We start from the raw sequence: 23887 nt of genomic DNA, 5'->3' as shown, positions 1-23887 counted from the left end.
TTTAGATTAATTTATATTATTAATATTTTCTAGAAAATAATCAGCACAATGTATAAAAATCAATAATAATAAAACACAATACATACCTGATATCATTGAATTTTACTAAGCAATGCTCTTAGGAAATTTAATAGCCTATCAACAAATAAGAAAGGAAATGAATGTTTGAACACTCAACTGAAGAAGTCAGACTAGAGAAAACAACAAAACAAACTTAAGTAGAATGAGACAAATCATAATGATAATAGAACCATCTGCTGATTACTTATATGACAGTAACAAAGCAAATAAATTTTAGCTATTCTTTCAAGAATAAAAGGAGAAATCATATGCATACAATTTTTTAAATGCATAACCACAGATACAAAAGAAATGGAAAACCAGATGAGAAATTATTTTGTATAAATTTATCAAGTAAAAACCGAAATCATTTAAAATGATCTTATACAATAGAATTTAACTCCATGACACAGGAGTTTTCTTTTTTCTTTCTGACTTTTTTTCTCTCTGTTTTAATTTTTGTATGCCTAATACCTAGAACAATACTGAAAGAGTGAATGGTGAATATCCTTCCTCTGCAATTGGTTTACCTACTTTGTTATTTCATTTTTTTTTTGTACTCAAGAGAAATGCATGTATACTTCAATTTCCCCTTAATTTTACTGCACAAATTTATTCATAATATCCTCTTACCTCTTTAGGATCTGTAGTAGCTCTAAAATGTCCTGCTTTTAAAATTTCTGTTATTAAATTTCATACTTTCTCTCTTTTTACTTTGTCTTACTACAAATTATTCATTTTATTTGTTATTTCAAATAGCCAATTTTTAATTCTCTTTATTGTATAGTTATTATTTATTTCATTAATCTCTTTTATATTTTTTACTCCTATCTTTTAGCTTAATTTGTTTTCACCTTTTAACTTGTTAGGGCTTTGTGAACTGTATGCTCAGATTATTTCTTTCCATTCTTCTTTTTAAAACATGCCATCAAAGATACCATTTTTTTCTCAAAAAAATAGCTTTAAATGCATTTTACAAGATTTTATATACTTTATTTTCATCATATCCCAACAACTCTTTCTATATTCAGTAATACCATCAGACCTTACCTGGGTCAATTTTTCTCAGCACTTTTCCCTCCCTCCCTCCCTCCCTTCCTTCCTTCCTTCCTTCCTTCCCTTCTTTTTTCTTTCCAAAAAGCTACCCATACAGATTTTCTCAGCATTTTAACCTATGACTTGATAAGCACTTTCAAACTGTAGTTTCAGGTCTTTCATAGATTAAGAAGTATTATTATTTTCTCCTGTAAGTTTTTATGTCATTGCGTCTGTTTAATCTATATCCTCTCCCTCCTTTTATGTTCCCGGTTTTCTTGCATGTGAGTTGCAAAACACTCTGAGTTTTGAGATTTTACTTCTGTTTGAGCCTGCAGGCCAGTAACTCAGTGCTCAAAAGTGACCACCCTTTTCTTCAATGCACATATTAAATTGTTTAATTCAAAACTATAGAGATATTTTTTAGTTCCTAAAAAATTTCTTCGGTTTAATCTTAAATTCTTTATTAGTTTTTAAAATTCAAGTTGTCTCCATCCCTTTGTGTTGTGTGCAGGCTGGGGTGTTCTGTGCTCTCCTTCTTTGATGGCTTATCTCTCTTAAACACCTCCTGTGTTTGATTTGATGGCTCAGCTGGGGCAGTCTAGCCTCAGGAGGTGGGAAATCAAGTCCTGTCTAACCCATGAGTCAGGATTGGACTAGCAGGGAAGCTTCTAGTCTACTGTGAAGCATTGGGGAGACTTGTTTCTTGTGATCCCCGATAGTCTCTCAGCTTTAGGGACATGGAGGACTAACCCTAAACACTTACTTCCTTTGTGGGTGCTCAGAGGCCTAGGAAACTTGGCATATTCCTGTGAGGCTGATGTAGTCACTGCCTGGGGCCCACAGATTTGTGCTCAATCATTCTATCTAAGACCCATTGAGACTCAGGTCTCAGATATAGTACTACAAATACTCTTGAGAAATAAACCTCAAAACATTATTTTTCTCTACCTAGGGCCAATTAGAGCAAAAAGTCCCTCACTAACACCCAATTACCTCTAAGTTCTACTGCAGTATGGGTCAGAGAAGAAAGATAATTTACAACTGTCAGTAAAGGAGAAGAAAGATGCATTCATGTTGCAGTTTTCTCAGAATACACTATATCTCTCTTATTTTTTTCTTAGTTTAAAATTATTCCCTTCTTACATGGAGATGCACAAATTCTGATTTTGCATTTTTTTTTTCTGAAAGAGGTGACTACATTTATTTTGGTTCCACATAGAAAAGACAGATTCATTAAATACATCTTCACATAATAGTACTTTTTCTTAAGATTCCTAACATATTAAAGAGCTTAAATTATTTAAAAATAACTTTATATTAAAACTGGATGTAAGACTCTTCTTTTTTTTTTTTTGAGACGGAGTCTCGGTCTGTCACCCATGCTGGAGTGCAGTGGCCGGATCTCAGCTCACTGCAAGCTCCACCTCCCGGGTTCATGCCATTCTCCTGCCTCAGCCTCCCGAGTAGCTGGGACTACAGGCGCCCGCCACCTCTCCCGGCTAGTTTTTTGTATTTTTTAGTAGAGACGGGGTTTCACCATGTTAGCCAGGATGGTCTCGATCTCCTGACCTCGTGATCCGCCTGTCTCGGCCTCCCAAAGTGCTGGGATTACAGGCTTGAGCCACCGCGCCCGGCCAAGACTCTTCTTAATAAATGAATTAGTTTTTCTAGCTTGTGGGTGTTGACCTTTTCTCTTTACACCATAGTTTCAAAAAGTAGACATTTGGAAAAATTCTGAAAGAACATTTAAAACTCTCTTATACAAAGTTCTTTGATTGTATAAGATTACAATTCTTACAACTAGCAGAATTAGGATGTCTTTGGATCCTAATCAAACTGCTAATCTAACTAGCAGATTTAGGATGTCTTTGGATGAATTAACACCTAATCTTGTCTCACATTGGCATAAACAGTTAGGAAATAGTATGATCCAAATAACAAGCATGAAGAGTTGAGTAATCCAGCAGGACAATTATGTCCTAACAGAGCCAGCTTCCCTCCAGAATCATGTTCTTGTCGACAGTGTTTCAATCTGGGCCTGAAGGCAGTTGCAAGATAGCAGTTCTCGGTGATCACGGGCAGGCTTGTAATAGCTAGTGGGAGAACAGCATCTCTTTCTTGTCAATCTCTTTAAGAATGATGTACTGTTTCTTAGCAGTTCCCCACCAGGAGACCACCTCACAACCAACTGTGAAAAGCCTCTCTCATTTGTCCACCCTTAGCAATCAGTAGTGATGTGAATGGAGTCATCGTGAGTAGATTTCATGATTAGGACTTCCCTGAAGTGTGAGATTATGTCAGCATCCCACAGAGATAGAGATCTAAACAAAGTCAGTTTCTAGATTTGGGGCAAGAAAGATTCTGTTAAGATGGTGAAGCAAAATTGGGCATACAGACGCTTCTTCTGGCTTCAGAGCCTACACTCTTAACCCCATCCTCTTCTCAAAATTTAATAAGCAAAATTTCAAATAAACCATTAAAATATTTGCAGTCCATTTATTAAATTTAAATTTAAATTTATTTGTTTTATTGATACAAAACAGATGCACATATTTTCAGAGTATATGTGAAAATTTGATACATCATATAATATGTAAAGAACAATTCAGGGTAACTGGGATATTAATCACCTTGAATATTTATCTTTTTGTTTTGTGGGAACATTAAAATGATTCTCTTCTAGCTATTTTGAAATGTACAACAGGTTAACGCTAACTATAGTTGCCCTACTAGTCTATCAAACATTAGGTTTTATTTTTTCTAACATTAATCAACCTCTCTTCATCCCTCCACCCTTCTCCCTACTCTTCCTGGCCACTGGTAAGCACCTATCAACTCTGTATATTCATAAGACCTACCTTTTTAGCTCCCACATATGAATGAGAACATGTGATATTTGTCTTTTTATGCTTGGCTTATTTCACTTAGCATAATGACCTCTAGCTGGAGAGAATGTGGAGAAAGGGAACGCTGGTGCACTCTTAATGGGAATGTAAATTAGTACAGCCACTATGGAAAATAGTCTGGAGGTTCCTCAAAAAACTAAAAATAGAACTACCATACTTGAGCAATTCCATCACTAGGTCTATATCCAAAAGAAAGCAATCAGTGTATCAAAGAAACATCCGCATGTTGATTCAGCACTATTCACAATAGCCAAAATATGGAATCAACCTAAGTGCCCATCAGTAGATGAATGACTTTTTAAAATGTGATATAACACAGTGGACTACTATTCAGTCATAAAAAATAAAATCCTGTCATTTGTAGCCACGCGGATGAACCTGGAGGATGTTATATTAAGTGAAATAAGCTAGGTACAGAGAGTCAAATACTGTGTAATCTCACTTACATGTACAATCTTAAAAAGTTGATTTTATAGAAGTAGAGAGTAGGAGAGTGGTTACCAGAAGTATTGGGGTGGAGGTTTGTCACCTGGTACAAAGTCAGGGTTAGACAGGAAGAACGATTTTCAGTGTTCCATTGTACAGTAGGGCAGCTATAGTTAACAATAATATATTATATATTTCAATAGAGCTAGAAGACAGGATTTTCAATGTTCTCACCAGATAGAAATGATAAATGTCTTAAGGTGATGGATATGTTAATTTTCCTAATTTGATCATTACACATTGTATACATATATCAAAACATGACACTGTATCTCATATACAATGTGTGAATTAAATTTTTTTTAAATTAAACATATACAGTGATTAACATTTTGCCTTTCAAATCAAGTTTAACTATATAATAACTTACTGCACATGCTCTCTCTCTCTCCATTATATATAGTGTGTATATCTATACATTATATAGATATTATTTTATGTATATATGTATAATATTTCTACCGGAAAACAGCATATTTTCCTGAAATGCAATACTTAACCTATATCATACTATTTTCCATATTCTGAGTGCTTTAGGATACCAATTTTATCTAGATACACTTTTAGGTACATTTACAGATCTAGAAGAGCTGTTGTCGCCATGCTTGACTGGTCTAAATCCTTGTTAAAAACACCCTTTTCCTCAAAGAAAAGGGGCATAGGAGAGATTCCTCAAACCTGTAATTCTTTATAGCACTATTTAGCCAGAAATTTATAATTCATTTTTTAAAATACTTTTGAGGTTGTCAGTGTAAGAATGTAGTCAGAGAGTGAATGTTTATTTTCTGCTGTTTCTGACTCCTGGACTCTTTTCAACCCTATCTGCCTATTTCTGAGTGGATAGAACAGTTTCGTCAATCACAAAGCACTAGTATCTCAATTTGTTGATTAAATGACGGAAGAATGCTTTACACTTACATTGAGAAAAAGATGTGTGTAAAAAGCAGCTAAATACTGTCAGTAAACACTGAGTATAGTATAAGAAGATCGCTGCACAATCTGTGGCTCAGATACAGTGGTCTTTTGTCCCTGAATAAACTTGTGATGTGGTGTATTATTCAATGAATGTGAATATGCTTCTTGTTTAACAGAATTTCTGTTAAATTATTGCCAAACCATTTCCTCTTCAGGAAACAGATTCTTGATTTATGGAGTAATAACTTCCTTTTGTTCATCGAATAAGAGATTGAAGAGTCATGAATGTCACTTCGTTTTCTACCTGTCTTTAGAGAGAATGCAATTGTCAGATCCCTGTGGAGGATGTGCACATTGCCATCACTGCTTGCTGTCCCTCTGGCCAGAGGGACACGACGGCTGCCCTTCGTGGAAGAAGCACTCGCCCATTTTATGCATGGTACTGCTCATTGCCACACCAAACATCAGCCACTGGTTGAAAAATGGCTGAGTGAAGACTGTCCAGTGACTTTCTTTTGAGATGGTCAGGCATGAAAGTCTCTGCCCAACAGAGTAATGAAGGCAGAGAGAATTCCCTAAAGCAGTCAAATCATTCCCTGTCTTCAAAATTTTCTCTGAGGGATATGGAGGGGAATGACTCGCCAGAAGTGGGAGAATGTCAAGGGATGGAGAGAAGCAGTGTCTACAGGAAACCCTGAGCGAAACACAGAGAGAAGTTGCTTTCTGGCACTGCCTTGCATCCTTTCATTTCTGCATGTATTTAGGTCATAAGAATACACAAACACATAATCTGAAGGATCTCAATTACTTTCAGTAAGAAAGCCTTCATACAATCTCCATACGAATTCCATTTTTTATGGCACGGTTACTCCGTATGACTCACCCTAACTGATCTGGAACAAGAACTGACAGAAAAGAATTGTACTGTGTCATGCCTGATGCAAAAGGGTTTACAAACATCCGTATAAAAGAAGACTTCCACCAGGAAGATGGAAGGACCTCTTGTCTACGTACCTGTTAGACTGGGCCACAGTCACCTTATTGTGGGAGTTATAGGTAAGAGAAATTAGAGAGCAGCTTATTTTTGAGGCCAGGATAATAACGAGTTATTTTTAAAAGATCTTGGAAACTTACAGATGCAAAGGAAAAAAAGAACAGTACTAATGGTAAAAACAAGCAAGTCTGACTGCGTCATTTTGTAGTGAGACAGTGCGGAAATGGGAACTCATCAGAGGGTAACTGGGTGGCGCCTGTAAAAGTGAAGATGTGCTTGTCCCTCAGCAGACATTTGCTGGGAAACCCTTGCAGATGTTACAAAGCACAGTTGTAGAAATTGCCTATTAAAGCACTGTTTGTAACTGAAAAATGTTTCATTCATATTTTGAATGTAAAGAATAAAAGTGAATGAAAAACTGGAAGCATCACACCGTGCTTTTGATTTGCATTTCCCCAATCATTTAGTACAACCACCATGAAAAACAGTGTGGAGATTCCTTAAATAACTAAAAGTAGAACTACCGTTTGATCCAGCAGTCCCACTACTGGGTATCTACCCAGAAGAAAATAAGTCGTTATATGAAAAACATACTTGCACACACATATGTATGGCAGCACAATTCACAATTGCAAAAATGTAGAACCAGCCCAAGAGCCCGTCAATCAATGAGTGGATAAAGAAACTATGGTACATATATATGATGGAATACTACTCACTCATAAAAAGGAATGAATTGATGGCATTCGCATCAGCCTGGATGGGATGGGAGACTATTATTTTAAGTGAAATAACTCAGGAATGGAAAACCAAACATTGTATGTTCTAACTCATAGTGGGAGCTAAATTGCAAGGATGCAAAGACATAAGAATGATATAATGGACTTCAGGGACTCAGGAGAAAGGGTGGGAGGGGTGTGAGGAATAAAAGACTAAAAATTGGGCTCAATGTCTATACTGCTTGGGTGATGGGTGCACCAAAATCTCACAAATCACCACTAAATAACTTAATCATGTAATCAAATACCACCTATTACCCCAAAACCTCTGGAAATAATTTTTTTTTAAATGAAAGCATCCAAAATGTAATTTGTTTCCACATTCTTGTAAGCCTCATTACGTATCTCAGGGACAGTTAATACCATCATACCAATTCACAGGTGAGGAAATGGAATCACAGAGAGTTTAAGTACTTTGCCTAAGGAGAGTGAGGGGTGAGGCAGGATTTGCAGTCTAGAAGCCTGGGTCTAGAGTTCTCCACTCTGCACTATGTTATTTCTGTAAATTTCTTACTGAAGACTGTATGGAAATGTAGAGTGAGACAGAACTAAAGCTCACCAGCCTTAGTCCACAGGGGAGTAGTGACTACCTAGGGCTTGCTAAGTGCTCAGTAATGTTTGTTGAAAGATGAATCAGTATTTCAATGCTGGGGCAAAGAGTGAGAAACTGGGGAATGTCCAGGAACCAGCTATCAGGATAAGGCAGGACTAGAATTAATGCAACAGTCCTCACAGGTCCCCAAGTCAACAACAGAAAAATCAGAAGCTAAGGTGGCTCTTGTTTGATCAAGGACCTCTTGTACACCGACCTGTTAGGCTGCGGCACAGTCAACATGGGAGCTGTAGACAAGCTACTTGAGAGTGGTTAATGGTAGCAGTCAGGCATTTGGAGCTGGAGAGAAGGCTGATTCTCCTCAACTAGTATCAGACTGAGGAGGGACTTAAAGCTTCAGAGGTCTGAGCAGCAAAGCTGAGACCAGGCTCCTCGGGACAGGCCGTTCATATACATTATAGAGTTTCAGTGATGAGTCTCAGAAGAAAACAGTTTATGCATGTTTTCCTTAAAAATATGTTCACTTATATTTAGGGAATCCTTCAGATAGCTAATCTAAATATGTCTGTAAAATTTAGTCTTATTCTTTTTATGACATTGTTAGTATAATAATATGAATATTTCCCAGTGGACTTACTTCCACACTTCCTTCAAGGATTCTCCATTTTATTTCATACTTGAAGACTGTTCATCAATCACTCTCTAGCTAAGAACAAGTCAATGCTAAAGCACTTAGCTTATGTGACCTTCACATTAATTATTTTTATGACAGCAGCAGGAACTTTCAGCTGCTTTTCCCCCTTCCTTATGAAGCCATGTGGCCCCAAGCAGACACAGTTCCCTTACTATGCTTAAGGGTGGGCTTCTTAGACCTGTGCGTATCTTAAAAGCTTTCCCTTGAAGGTGCCAATCCAAACTCCAGGTTTCCCCCGGGGCTTTAAATCTACTTGAGCGTGAGTGTTGTGAGATGACTTTGAAATTCTTACAAAAACTGAAAGTGAAATGAGGAAGACAGATTGAGCAATCCAATTGGAGGGTAGATGCCAGCAAACCTACTGTACAGTAGGGGTCGAGATGCAGAAAGGCAGAAAGAAGAAAATTCAGGAGAACTCTCCTGAGGGGTGAGCCAAGCCCTGCCATGTAGTGCACACAGGACATCAACAAACACAGATAACAGGAAATGATCCATTCCCTGTGGTCACTTATTCTAAAGGCCCCAACCTTCAAAGTTGAAGTCGCGATATGGATGACTCCACAGAAAGGGAGCAGTCACGCCTTACTTCTTGCCTTAAGAAAAGAGAAGAAATGAAACTGAAGGAGTGTGTTTCCATCCTCCCACGGAAGGAAAGCCCCTCTCTGCGATCCTCCAGAGACGGAAAGCTGCTGGCTGCAGCCTTGCTGCTGGCACTGCTGTCTTGCTGCCTCACGGTGGTGTCTTTCTACCAGGTGGCCGCCCTGCAAGGGGACCTGGCCAGCCTCCGGGCAGAGCTGCAGGGCCACCACGCGGAGAAGCTGCCAGCAAGAGCAAGAGCCCCCAACGCCGGCCTGGAGGAAGCTCCAGCTGTCACCGCGGGACTGAAAGTGAGTTTGCAGCAGCTGCAAGCCTCAGGCAAGATCCTGCCTACACTGCTGCCTCTCCCTCCCCTCAGCTGTCTTTCCAATAATGTGGAATTTTTCTGTTCATAGATCTTTGAACCAGCAGCTCCAGGAGAAGGCAACTCCAGTCAGAGCAGCAGAAATAAGCGTGCTATTCAGGGTCCAGAAGAAACAGGTATGTTTTGGGCGCAGACACTTTTAGGAGTCAGGGATTAGAGAAAAACATCCAGTTTGGGGGAGCTAGAGGTGAGTATCCCCTCTATGAACCTATTAAATAGAGACTAAAATTTGCCATCCAAAGCAGACATTGCTTTAGAGCAAAGCCCCAGCACTGGCAAATGTAATAGGCTACATGGCTGTGCTTTTTCCTCCAATGAGCAAATGGTGTGAGTGGAAGCATTTCCCTGTGCATGTGTAAGTATTTATCTGTGCATTAAGCACAGAGGAGATGAAAGGGCCATATGTGTTTCCTCAAGTAGATAATGCCCTCCCATGTGAGAAGCATTATTCATCGCTCCAGAAAAATCAAAAAAAGCACTATGTGTTAGAATGAGACTTTGCTTATCTCGGTCATAGAAAGTTATAGACATCTATTTTCTGAATGTGCATTACATGTTGTGAAACCAGGTAAAGGTTGTAATGAAAGGCCCTGTATGTTGTGCTTTAATTTTGTTTATTTGTTAAAAAGGTTATTTTACACACACATACGCGCGCGCGCACACACACACACACGCAGATTGTAAAGCTTTTCTTTAAGGTATGCTTTTCCAGGAGATCCAAGCATTTATCATCTTCTTATCATCATCCTTTAGTGATTTCTGACTTTCTTCATGTTCTGCTCATTCCCCAGAACTTTACAGAGTTGGTAGGGCCTACCAAAATGATCAGCTCTAGTTCTTTCATTTGAAGGTGAAAAAAAGAGTCTTTTTATTACATTTATTAAATTATGATGTAACAACTTCTTGATATTATTGTCTATTAAATATATTGAAAGAATATTTTTGAACACCTGGAACGTATCGTACAGCTATAGACCAGAATAGGCATTTTCGAACATACTATTTTGTTTAACCTTCACAGTGGCTCTATGAAGTCCACAGAATACTTGCAATAATTTATGTGTATTTTCACTTCTGGAGAGAATTACATAAGAAACGTAGTGAGAGATAGACCAGGGACCCTTCCATCTCTTTCTCTCTCTGTCTCACATAAACACACACACACACACGCATGAGGTACCCTGACTATAAATTTATTTTATTCATAAAAAAATTATTTCTTATTTTATAAAACCATAATTTTTGGTATCTGGTTATTATATCTTTGTACCAGTGATCGGGAATAACTGGGCTTAAACTAGGAAACATGCACATTTTTATTATTTTAACACATCAATTATTTTTATTGTTTGCACTTTATAATCTATATTTCTAACATAATTGAAAATAATGCAAAATATATACTATGGCATTTTTTGTTTTGACTTATACAATAAGGATTTTTCCTATTTCTAAGTATTTTTCATATATCTGTATAAATTTATCTAACAATTGTTTTAGTTATTTCTATTCTCTTTGTTATAATAAAACGTGCAAAAGTTTTGTACAGAATTCTTTTATTTCTGTGAAATTATATATTCAATATAAAATCCATATAGTGAAATATCCAAGCTAGGGAGAAGAAACATCTTCATCACCCTTGTTTCCAACTGCCATATTGTTTTCAAAATGAGTTACACATGCAATCAAAAATGTGGTGTACCGGTTCTCCACATTCTTGCTAGCATGTTATTTTTAAAATGTATTGACTAGTTTAGTAGTTGTAAAACAATATCTCACATTTATTTTGATGTGTTGCTTGTTTACTAATATGAATAAACTTTCTGCTTATTTTGATTATTTATGGTTTTATCTTTTGCACATTTTGATTTATAACTGTCTCCAGTTGTCTGTCCCGTGTTTTTATAATTCTGGAGAAGCTCTTCCTAATTAGACATATTGACTATTGATCAAAATTTTGATGTAAATAGTTTAACGGTTTTGCTGCTTTGTTTCCTTGAACATTTTGCATTTCTTTATAGTAAAGCGATCATCTTTAAAAATTTTTCCCTAATATTAAAGCTAAAAATACATTTGTTCATGATTTGTTAAGTAGTTGACTACCCGCCACTTTGACTTTTTGATAGTTGAGTGTTTTGTTTTAACTCATTAGTCCTTCTGTTGTTTATTTTGATGAATCATCTCGCATTGGCTTTAACTTCCCCCTCTCTCTTTCTTCCTTCCAAACTGCTATCGCAACCAAATGTATTAAATAGTTCTTTGTAACTCCTTGGTGTTGAAAAACTTACTGTGTTTCATTCAGTTCCTCATAAGAGTTGAATCTATGTGAGACTCTTTTTTGTTGTTGATTAATTATTCTATTTATATGCTTTAAATAATCTTTTTAGGGTCATTTATATTATAAGAGGCTTCAATAACTAGTAGGGTCAGGATTCTTCCGTCTCCTTAACCTTCACTGCTAGTATCCCCCTGTTTCTAAATACTAGTTTTAAAAATAAACTTTAACTTTACAATGTTAAAAAAGGTGTAGACTCATTTCAGCAGATTGAAGAAGGAAAAGAATAATAGAGTAGGAAAGAAATATCTTCTTGGGTCACATTGTCCCAAAATTCTCCTATTAATACTTTCATGTATTTGTGTTTTAATGGTATCCAGCAATAGTGTACTGATGAGAATCTCTCACCAAATGATTTGCAATTTGTAGATTCAAACAAAGTGAAAAAACAGGTACCCAGTTTTCCACAGCCCAGAAGTAGTTACTATAATTATTTCATGGTTTGTCCTAGACCTTTTAATAAACCTTGATACAGTGTGCATATAGGTATATATTGCACACAGTTGAGACTTGAACAACACAAGTTTTAACAGCATGGGTACACTTACAGGTGGGTTTTTTTTTTCAGTAAACCTATTGGAAAATTGTTTGTAGATTTGCCAGAATTTGAAAAAACTCATGGAGGAACTGTGTATCCTTGAAATGTTGAAAATATTAAGATTAATTAGCCATGTCATGAATGCATAAAATATATGTAGATACTAGTCTATTTTCTTATTACTATCATAAAATGTACACAAAAGTTAAAAATTGTCAAAACATATGCATACAAACAGACTGTACATGGCACCATTTGTAGTCTAGAGAAATGGAAACAAACATAAACATGCAGTATTAAGTCATGACTGCATAAAATTAACTGTGGTACATATTGTACTACTGTAATAATTTCATAGCCACCTCCTGTTGCTACTGCAGTGAGCTCAAGTGCTGTATCTGCTTAAAACACCATGTGATGCTCATCATCTCAGCATGAGCCAGTTGTATTTCCAATAAATTGGGAATTGCAGTAAGAATGATTTCTCATGATTTGTGTCTATTTTTCATCTTGCTTAATGCAATATCATAAACCTTGAATAACACCATGAGACCTATGGAAAATGCGACTAATGATGCTGGAAATGCTCCCAAGAAGCAAAGAAGAGTCATGACATTATAGCTGACCCTTGAACAACACAGGTTTGAACTGTGAGGGTCCACTTATATGTGGATTTTCTTCCACTTTCCACCCTTGAGACAGCAAGACCATCCCCTCCTTTCCCTCCTCCCCCTTAGCTCACTCAATGTGAAGAATGAAGAACTCTCTAATGATCCACTTCCACTTAATGAATGGGAAATGCATTTTCTCTTCCTTATGATTTTTTAAGTAACATTTTCTTTTCTCTAGCTTGCTTTATTGTAAGAATACACTACATAATACATACAATTTATGAAATACATATTGATTGAGTTTTTGTTATCAGAAAGGCTTCTGGTCAACAGATTTTGGGAGTCAAAAGTTAAGCACAAATTTTTGACTGCATGCGATTAGTGACCCTAACTCCTGTGTTGTTCAAGGATCAACTGTATTTGTTCATATATATATATATGAACAAATATATATGTATACAAATATATATACATATATATTTATACAAATATATACATAAATATATATTTATACAAATACATACATAAATATATATTTATACAAATACATACATAAATGTATATATTCATACAAATATATATAAAAATATATTCATACATATATACAGAAATATATGTGTGTGTGTATATATATAGTGTGTGTGTGTTATGTGTATATACTCAAATAGGACATAGTATGCACACTCATAACATTCATAAATCCAAGGTGGAAGGTTTAAAGATAAGAATCTTAATGACAGGTGATGTCTACTATTCCTTGTTAATAAAATTATGAAATTCATTTGAATGTTGCTCTAGATACTATTCTTTGGTGGAGGGAAAATTTGTTTAGATACTCCAAAATTAATGTTTATATTCCCAAAAAAGTTGTCTGTAACACAAGGACTCCTTTTAGTAGAAATGTTTTGGCATTGAGAAAATTCTATGTAGCTTTCTTTGATTTTTGTTTTCATTCAAGTTCTGATTTATTTTCAATAGGACTCAAAACCGTAAGTTGTCCTTTTTACTTTTAAAGTGTTTATTTATGTTCATGTTTATTAATTATCTACATGTTTTAGAACCAAGTATTTTTATTGGAACTTCACACAAACTGTAGATGAAGGGAGGGGAATTACCATCAGCCAACATGTCCCAGTGATACTCTCTTCCAGGCATCCCATGGGTAAACAGTGGTTTTACTTAATTTCTTAATTTTAGAATTTAGTACTTTGGCTTTAGTTTTGTTTTTCTTAATTACTTTGTGTTTCAAACCAAAATCTCATTAAGCTTAATGTATTTCATAATACCATTTTTGATTGTAGTATAATAAACAGAAATGTGGGGAAATCCAGGATTAAAAAATTGCCAAATAGCTCACATTAGCCAAAAATTCACTTTTAAGCCCATAACTGTATTTGGAGATATTCCCAACTTAAAAATTAACTAAAACAATATGGCTTTGAAAATATTGCATAATAAAATTTATTTACAAATGGAATCATGAAGATCCACATTTTGAACATCACTTAACTGTAATTTTATTAATTTTAAGAACCTAAAGATAAACGTCTTTAGAGTCTGTCAAGAAAATGAATTCTTTCAAATGGGTTATCACTGACCTAAAAAGGTTCATTGCTAAAATTAGGTAACCTTTGTATTTTCTTTCCTGTTAATTAATAACTATTAGAAATTTATGTGTTTTAGGTTACAGAAAGACAAAATTATTTTTATTGATAATGTTTATTATAATTGTCTCAATTATAATAATAAAATAATGGTAGAAATATGAACAATTCAATGCAATGTAAAGCAAGAATAGAAAAAGTTGTCCATATTTTACCTTCCAAATAATTATTGTGAGATTTCGGTCAATCTACTTTAAGTTATATTTTTCTTCATTTTTAAGTGAGCTTGGGATTGTGTAAGAATTACACACAACTTGCAAAGAATAGAGAGTGTTGGCATGTACCCCATCCAGCTTCCCTAATCCTAACATCTTATATGACTGTGGTATTTCATTACAAAAAGGAAACCAACATTGAGACTTAACGATTAGCTAAATTCTAGACTTAATTTGAATTTCACGAGTTTTTCCACTAATGATTTTATGTTTTAGGATCCATCAGGATATCACACTGTATTTAACATTTTTTAAATTAAAATTTTGAATGTAGCATATATAAACAAACACCTAATATTATAACTTTAAGTTTTCTATAGGATAAACCTTTCTAGTTGCTAAAAGTAAAGATATTAATACTATTTTTGAGTCTTCTTTTTGAATCCAAAGTCCAGCTCCTCTGCAAGGAAAGATGAGATGTCTGACCAGGCTGTAATGTCCAGTCTTTGCCCGGTTGGCATTTCTGGCTTAGCTGTGAGTTCCAGGCTGTAACATGAGTGTTGGAAGCATGCAATGTAGAACTAGACCATCCAGCCCTTATCAAAATTAGTCTAACTTGAGCCTCTTACCCAGCAAGGGTGTGTTGCTTCGTGGAACAGAACCAGCTGGCTGCTGCTTAGGCGATCTTTGACCAGAGCTTTCCCTGGGAGTTGTTTTTTCTTTTCCCCTGCTTCAGTAGTGAGACTTTTTTTCAGTGTTGCAAGAACTGTCTTCTGCTCAATTTCTGGAAAAGTATTTACAATTGAAAACACTGACCTTCCAACCAAATCTTTGACCTGTTCTTGTTAAGCTTGAGATTTTGGGAAACGGAAGAGCTAGGAAACAAATCATTCCACACAGCCAAATGTGATATTATGTCTCTTTTACACAATCTTACATTATCGTGAGTTGAAGAGAAACAGAAAAATGATAGTACATATAGTTAATTAGCAAATTAAAATACCAAAAAATGGTAAATACGTTGAAAACGTTAAATGGTTAGGGCCAGGTAATGGGTATCAGGAATGTGAAGGGTGAGGAAGGGAAAGAAGTGTGGCTCCATTTTGAATGCAGAGGCCAGGTTGATTAAGCCCTTCTATCTCTTCTTGAAAGCTCAATCATTCTTTATACTTTTGACTTATTTTTCTTTAACATTGCAGACATGGGTAGGTGATTTTTTAAATAAATTCAAAATGTTTATGCCTGTGTTGTTTTTATCAATACTTCCATATGAATGGAAAATGTTAGTTTTAATGCTTATTCTTTTTATAGATCAACTCCTACTTAAAAGAACTGCATTGAGCAGCTGCATTTTTGTCGTGGCGATGTATTTTTTTAAAAGACACTAACATTTCTGAAGAGTTAGAGAAAGAGAAGGTTTCTCTTCGAATAGATTTGTCACCCACTGTTTCTGCAAATATCTGAGGTAGGCACTCCATAATATACAGAGAAGAGGAAAGCAACGTAACAATTATTAGGCATGTTTCAGTTGCAAACAGTGTGTTGGGCTCTGGGAATGTATATCATTTACCTTCTGAACAACTCTGTTAGCTGGACATTATTGTTTTCGTTTGAGATGAGAAAACTGCAACCCAGAAAATCAATTGCCTCTCTCAGCAAGCTAATTATTTAATAGTTAGAGAAGTTAAGCCAAATTGATGCAAAATTTAAGAGAACAATAAAATAGATAAGTTACTTACAATTCATAAAACACATCTAAATTATGACTTCAGTCTATTTTCACAACAGTATGAAATGGATATTGCTATTCCCATTATTACAGGACCCAAAACTTACCCAAAGTTAATCTTTGGGTCGGGGGTTTCTGTACTATAGTCCCTTGTGTGGTTACCAGAGAAATGTTACAGAAAAGGAGTCCCCCAGAGAGGGTTCTTGGATCTCATGCAAGAAAGAATTCAGGGCAAATCCACAGAGTGAAAGCAAGTTTATTAGGAAAGTAAAGGACTAAAAGAATGCCTACTCCATAGACAGAGCAGCCCCGAGGGCTGCTAGTTGCCCATTTTTATGGCTATTTCTTGATGATATGCTAAACAAGGGGTGGATTATTCATGCCTCCCCTTTTTAGACCATGTAGGGTAACTTCCTGACGTTGCCATGGCATCTGTAAACGATCATGACGCTGGTGGGAGTGTGGCAGTGAGAACCACCAGAGGTCACTCCTCGCCATCTTGGTTTTGGTGGGTTTTGACTGGCTTCTTCACTGCAATCTGTGTTGTCAGCAACGTCTTTATGACCTGTATTTTGTGCTGACCTCCTATCTCATCCTGTGACTTAGAATGCCTCAACCATCTGGCAATGCAGCCCACTGGGTCTCAGTTATTTTACCCAGCTCCTATTCAAGATGGAGTTGCTCTGGTTCACATGCCTCTGACATCATTATACAGATTTAAAATGCTTCAAAATTAAGTGTCAAACTCATGACAACTAATTGATTGGAGAGGTAAGATTTGAATTCATTATCTATTGACCATAAATTCTGATTTTTTTCAATGATAATAGCTGTACATGCTTAATTTTCAAGTGTGACACCAGATTTGAGAAAAAGTATTGAGTCTGACAAGCTCCAGGGTATTACGATTATTGCCAGTGAGAGAGACATCAAGTTGAGGAATCAGAGAATGCTGTTAGTGGTAGAGATCACAGACTGTGTCTCCATAGGCTCAGAAAGGTTTTAATGTATATTATTGCCTTGCTTAGTTAAAAGAAAAAAAAAATAACAAACATAAAAAATCTATTCTTAACCTCTTGTGTAATTCCTTTCAATTTTAGTAGAGGGAGAGATGTGTGAAAGGCATTTGAGAACCAAACAGTAATCAATTACTATGACAGTTGTTATCAAATTGTGTTTCTTATGTTAGACTATGCGTTTTCAAAACTCTTGTGATTAGATATCTATGCTACTGGAAGATATTAAAAATAATATTGCCTTTTTTGTTCCTCTCTTTGTGAGACAAATCTTTAGCTGAGTGCTAATTTCCAGCCTAAGACCAGATCTATTTGAATGAGAAAGAAAGTCTTAAAAGACTGAAGAGGAGATAAATTGATAATAGCTGAAATAGTTGAAATTTGATAATAGCTATCAAATTTCCTAAAGTGAGTTGTCTTGGAAAAGCCAAGTAACTTTCTCTGGAACAAAAGACAATTGTTCATTCTGCATACATTCTGCAACCCTAGGCAATTTTATCATTGTGCAAACATCAGAGCATACTTACACAACTTCAGTGGCTGTAATTTACACCTCATTATTGAAACGTCAATTTTATATCTTATTTTCTCTTCTGAAGAACAGTTCTTGAAATAAACTTTTCTCTTTAAAGCACATTTTCTGCTAAATATTACATTTCTGCTACTACATGAGAGAATAGAACACTGTTTTTCAACGTGTAGGTTGTGGCCAAGTTTTAATTGGGCTGTAGAGACTAAAATGGAGACATTTTCATAGTGTCAAGGCATTACTTATTAGGTAAACTTCTCTCTGACTACACAGAGTATCTAAATCTGCTGTAGTTCATTCAAGGCTGTTATAACAAAATACCATAGACTGGGTGGCTTATAAACAGTAGAGATTTATTTCTCCCAGTTCAGGGGGCCGGAAGTCCAAGACCAAGATGGCTGAAGATTTTGATATCTGATGAGGACTTGCTTCCTGGGCTTGTAGATGATGCCTCCTCACTGGGTTCTCACGTGAGGAAAAAGGGCAAGCTGACTCTCTGGGATCTCTTTTATAAGGATACTAATTCCATTCATGAGTGCTCTGCCCTCAAGGCATAATCACCTCCCCAAAGCTTTACTTCCTAATACCATCACCTCAGCAGTTAGGTTTCAACATAGGAATTTGGGGGCAACACAGACATTCAGGGAAAGGATGACTTGAAATAGGAAGTCACGGCTGGGCGCAGTGGCTCACGCCTGTAATCCCAGCACTTTGGGAGGCCGAGGTGGGCGAATCAACAGGTCAGGAGATGGAGACCATCCTGGCTAACATGGTGAAACCCCGTCTCCACTAAAAATACAAAAAACTAGCTGGGTGTGGTGGCGGGCGCCTGTAGTCCCAGCTACTCGGGAGGCTGTATGCATTGAGAATCATCTTCAAACTAATGAAGTAAACTATTTGCTAGATAAACTATTTGCTAGATAAAAAACTAAACTAATATTTTCTTAATCTAAAACATGCAAGCTTAGATTTATGTTTCATATTTTTCACAGATGTTTACTGCTTTATTTTATCTTCCCTACACCTTCCAGCAGGTGTCCTTAATTTGCTTTTGCCTAAAGGCATTTCTCCTTATTTAACGCAATGTTAGTTTCTTAAATATTGACTGAAATATTCAATATGTAATATATGATGATAATTGATGTTTTCAGGAAGCTTTACTGATTATATGCAGTCTCATGGAAGTCTTCCATTTTATTTGTAACAGATGTTCTATCTCTCTTTCTCTCTTTGGTCCAATATATTTTACCAAAAGCTTGACTTTGGATCCAGAGTGAAACAGGTGGAGTTTAAATTCTGTTCCCATCACTTTTGGTCTCTGAGTTCCTGAACAAGCTGTTTACACTTTCCAAGCCTTAGTTTCCAATCTCTAATTTTTAGGATTCCTGTGAGGATAAATGGAAATGATATATACTAAGTCTTGGTACACTGTCTGCATTTAATCTGTTCAATAAATATTAGCACTTTTTTTAACTTTCAGAAGTGTCAGAAATAGTATTTTCTGTGGTAATAAGTCATGATTTCATGTTAGATTTTTTTAAAGCAAAAGACTGTTTAGAATGATCTTATAAGGTTAACTGTTTCATGTATTTGCTAGATGTGCTAAACAAATGATTAAACTTGCTTTCTCTTCAGCCACTTTTCAAAGCAAATTAGGTTAAACTGTACAGGTGATATACTTATTATATTTTAACAGCACATAGAGCTTTTCTGAAATGTCTTGAATTTCATAGATATATGATATATATAAATCAATGGGCAAATATCATAAAGTAACTTTAAGAATAATATTATGCAATCAATGTAGAAAGTGTAATTGATTTGGTGTTTCTAGAAGAATGGGTTTGTAGCTTTGTGTTCTCAGTTCATTTCTTTATTATTTCTACTCAAGTAACTAAAATGATAAATTTTTGCTTTTTAGTCATTCAAGACTGCTTGCAACTGATTGCAGACAGTGAAACACCAACTATACAAAAAGGTAATAAAATATCCCCGGTACTTGTTCTACTTAGAATTCAGTCCACTCCAAATATTTGTAAGTTTCAAGTCTAAAGACTATATTTGAATTGCATCTAAAGTCAATCATCCATCTCAAAACTTCTTATAACCAAATAAAAAATAATAAACTTACATTTATTCAAAATGACTTGGGAATAAATAATAATTAAGGCTTAAGTAATGATCTAATAAGGAGAATGACCTTAGAGGCACTAATACTTAGAAATGTTAAATAATTAACATTACAATAAAATAAAAATCAATACTAAATCAAATTTAATTTTTATTATTTAGACAGCATTTTGTCTTTTAGAATGAATCAAGACCATCTTCACAAACACGAATTCTCCTGTTATATTCAATTGTAAAAATCATAGAAAGAGGAAAATAAAACTGAACAGATTATTAAAAAACTGTATTTTTAAAATAAATTTCCAATGTCAAATTATTGCTTGATAATTTACCATTTTCTCACAGAGGTAGAATGTTTTACATTTTTCAGTTATTTGAAGCTTTTTTTAGTTTTAATTTTAGACAAGTAAGTGTTTTCTGTAATAATGGCCTGAATCCAGGTTCACAAAGAAACAACTTTTAATGTCATTTCCCAATATGTATCACCCAGAATATTAATCCAGAGAAATGGTCCTTGAAATAAGAGTTTCAGTGTCAAATAAATTTGGAAACATATCATCTTATATATTTTTCTTTGAGTCACAAGGCACATTAGCAAGTTATTGAATCTAAGTAGTCCTACTTTAATAAAAAATATTTGTTTAACTTTGTTTCATCCAGTTTTCACAAATTTTTGTGACTATGCCACTTTATCATGTATCGACCTCTCTCCAAAAGCAAATGGAAATTGCTGCTCTATAGTAGCGTTTGTTTATGTAAGATAACTAATGAACAAAAATGTTCTAAAAAACCATTTGTTCACTCACACATTCGTTGATTCATTTATTTTACATTTATTGATTAAGAACATACAATATTCTAATTACTGTATGTTCACTGGGGGTATCAGTGATTAAAATATGTACAAATGCGCCTCGGCTTACGATGGAGTTATGTCCTGATAAACCCACCCCAAGCTGAAAATAACGTACATTGAAAAAAGCAGTTAGGACATCTAACTTACCAAATATCATAGCTTAGTCTAGCCTATCTTAAACATGCCCAGAACACTTACATTAGCCTGCAATTGGACAAAATCATCTAACACGAAGCCCATTTTATAGGAAAGTATTGAGTAGCTCATATTATGTTTTGAATACCGGACTGAAGTATGATTTCTCCTGAATGTATGTGGCTTTCATACCTTCGTAAAGTTGAAAAGTCTAAGCCAAACCATCGCAAGTCCATATGTGTGGTTTTCTACTTTGAAAGAGCTTACCTCTTGATGAGGAGAAAACAAACAAAAGACCCAACAGCCCACAAATGAACAAGTGAAATATAGATGAGATGAAATGCTGTGGAGGGCAACAAAGCAGGCGGGGGCAGGAGGAAGTTTTGTGTTGTGAACCAACTACGAGTTCAGGAGTATCTGGAGGTTAAGCTAGGCAATGAGGAATGGGCAAAACAAAACAAGCACAGATAATGAATGTGAGTTGGCACTGGTAATGATTCCCAGGCATGCTCTTTTCATCGGTGTTTTTTTCTGTGTGACTTTAATTGTCCTAGATACAACACAAGTACTAAACTACTTGTAAATCTATTATTTATTGCTCAACATTTTCCCAAATCATGTTTGCAACTTTTAATAAGCAGCACACTGTTTCCTAAGAAGGAAAAGAAAGCCAGGAGATCTTAAGGGCCAAAGTTACAGTTTTAAAAAGTTCCTTGGAAAAGGTTTACTTTACACATTTTCCCCTACCCCCCAAAATGCTATAAATTGCACCAAATGATGCAGCTGCTATACTCCAATGTGCTTGTGAATTGGACAGTATGCTGTGGTCTTCCTGGAGTAGTGACCGCTTCCCACAGATCCGGGGGTGCTGAACTGGGATGCTTACCTGGGATGCTTGCTTGCAGTGCTCCACCCTTTAGGATGAAGAGATTGCCCTTGTGATGTCAGCAAACCCTTGACCAGTATACAATGTTAGTGTGCATGGACATTTAGCAGGGAGATAGAGGCAGGTTGCATTTTGTTAAAAAAGGTTGTACTCAATGAAGCATTTTACTTGCACAGTAAAATAAGAAGTCTCCTGGGAAAAGATAAAAATATGTTATTAATATTATTAGCATATAATATATAATTATATATTATATAATATATAATATATTATAATAATTATATATAATAATTTTAATATATTATTATCTTCTGGGGAAACAATATATTATTATTAGCATATTATATATTATAATATTGTTAGCATATTCTCTATATTATCCTATTGTATTATACATAACATCAGGTCGTGAGATGAAATCATGTTATGTGTTCCGGGGATATGGAGGTTCAAAGGAGCAGGGCTATGTGCATCTGATATTTTGAGTTCCTATGCTTGCTCTCCCACACACTTTCGTCCAGGCAGTGAGGGCAGAGGTAAACTTCACAAAACAGAAGAAGACAAGAGGGCTTTATCAGAATGTAGTCTCATGTCTTTTCTGTTCGTTTTTTTGAATTTTAGTCTAAATTTTGAATAGGTAATGCATTCACATATTGCAAAAAATAAAAAAGCACAAAGAATGTGGATTGCTCTTTTTCCCATCTGTTCCTGCCCACGCTCACCTCACTTTTAGTTTCCTATGTAGACTTCAGACTCTCTCTCTGTTAACACAAACAAATGCAAATGTAGTTCTGCTTTCCTCCTTTCTTATAGTAAACACTTAAAAACCGTATTTGCAATACATATGATTTGAAAATGAGATTATAACCTGCATTCTTTACTTAACAATGTATATTGCAGATATTTTGTTGCCTGTGTACAGAGTTGCTCACATTTAAAAAAATGCATAGTATTCCATTGTATGAATTTAATGTATTTAATCATTCTCCTACCAATAGACTTCTTGGTGTCCATCTTTTGCCATGCAGGTGCTGCAAAAAATAATTGTGTGCATCCGTAACTTCTCATATGTCAGCCTCTGTGTGGGACAGACTTTGAATTTGGCAGTCATTGCTAAGTGGTCCTATAGGGATTATAAAATGTGATGCTATGACTGGCAGTAAAAGAACATCAGGTGAAAAATAGCATCTCTTAGCTTTCTTTAAGCCATTATTTTATATGTTTTGAAGAACCATTTGTATTTCTGTCTTTACATTGTTCCAGTTTTTCATTTCTATTTTTATTTTTTGTGAGCCATCTGTTCATATTTTTTTCCATTTTTTTCATTGGACTTTGGTCATTTTTAATTTGATTTCTGTGAGCTCCTTATATCTCAAGCAGATTAATTCTTTATATTACAAATTGCAAGCATTTCCTCCCATGCTGTCATTTATCTTAATTCTGCATGAAGTTTTTTTCTGTCAAATTTATCCATTTTTTTAAAGGATTCTGGATTTGGGGTTGTGATTAGAAAGGCCTTTTACATTTAAACGTATTAAGGAAAGATCTCATGTTCCTTCTGAAACCTTTATAGTTATTTTCTACCTTTAAATAATGTATCTATTTGCAATTTATCCTGGTATAAGATGTGAGGTATGCAACCAACTTAATTTTCCCCCGTGAGGGCATCACAAGTTTTTTTAATCGTCCATCTATTCCACACTGCTTGAAGATATTAACTTTAACTTTTATTGAATTCCCGTGTTTAGTCTATGTTTTTTTTACTTTTAAAATACTTTTCTGTTATATCATATTGACTTAATGTCTGTTTATGCACCCCAATAAAATGGCATTTTGGTTACTAGGGCTTTGTTTTATTTTCTGGTAAATTTAATTCACTCATTTTTTTCTTTTTACTTCTGGAATTTTTCTGTTTTT

At 35.3% G+C, this 23887-nt stretch overlaps 1 protein-coding gene across 1 annotated transcript in view; it reads left to right on the top strand.

The window, feature by feature from the left end:
• The first annotated feature begins 8616 nt into the window (after positions 1 to 8616).
• The window catches only part of TNFSF13B (TNF superfamily member 13b), a 32915-nt gene continuing 17644 nt past the window's right edge, over positions 8617 to 23887 (top strand). The window contains exons 1-3 of the mRNA XM_023217639.3: positions 8617 to 9312; positions 9418 to 9502; positions 19885 to 19941. Coding sequence (XP_023073407.1) covers positions 8974 to 9312; positions 9418 to 9502; positions 19885 to 19941 — 481 coding nt within the window. The 5' untranslated portion in view covers positions 8617 to 8973. The remainder of the gene's footprint in view (positions 9313 to 9417; positions 9503 to 19884; positions 19942 to 23887) is intronic.

Source organism: Piliocolobus tephrosceles, chromosome X, assembly GCF_002776525.5.
Source record: "Piliocolobus tephrosceles isolate RC106 chromosome X, ASM277652v3, whole genome shotgun sequence".
Classification (NCBI taxonomy): Eukaryota; Metazoa; Chordata; class Mammalia; order Primates; family Cercopithecidae; genus Piliocolobus; species Piliocolobus tephrosceles.
This window is presented reverse-complemented; position numbering and strand designations above follow the sequence as displayed.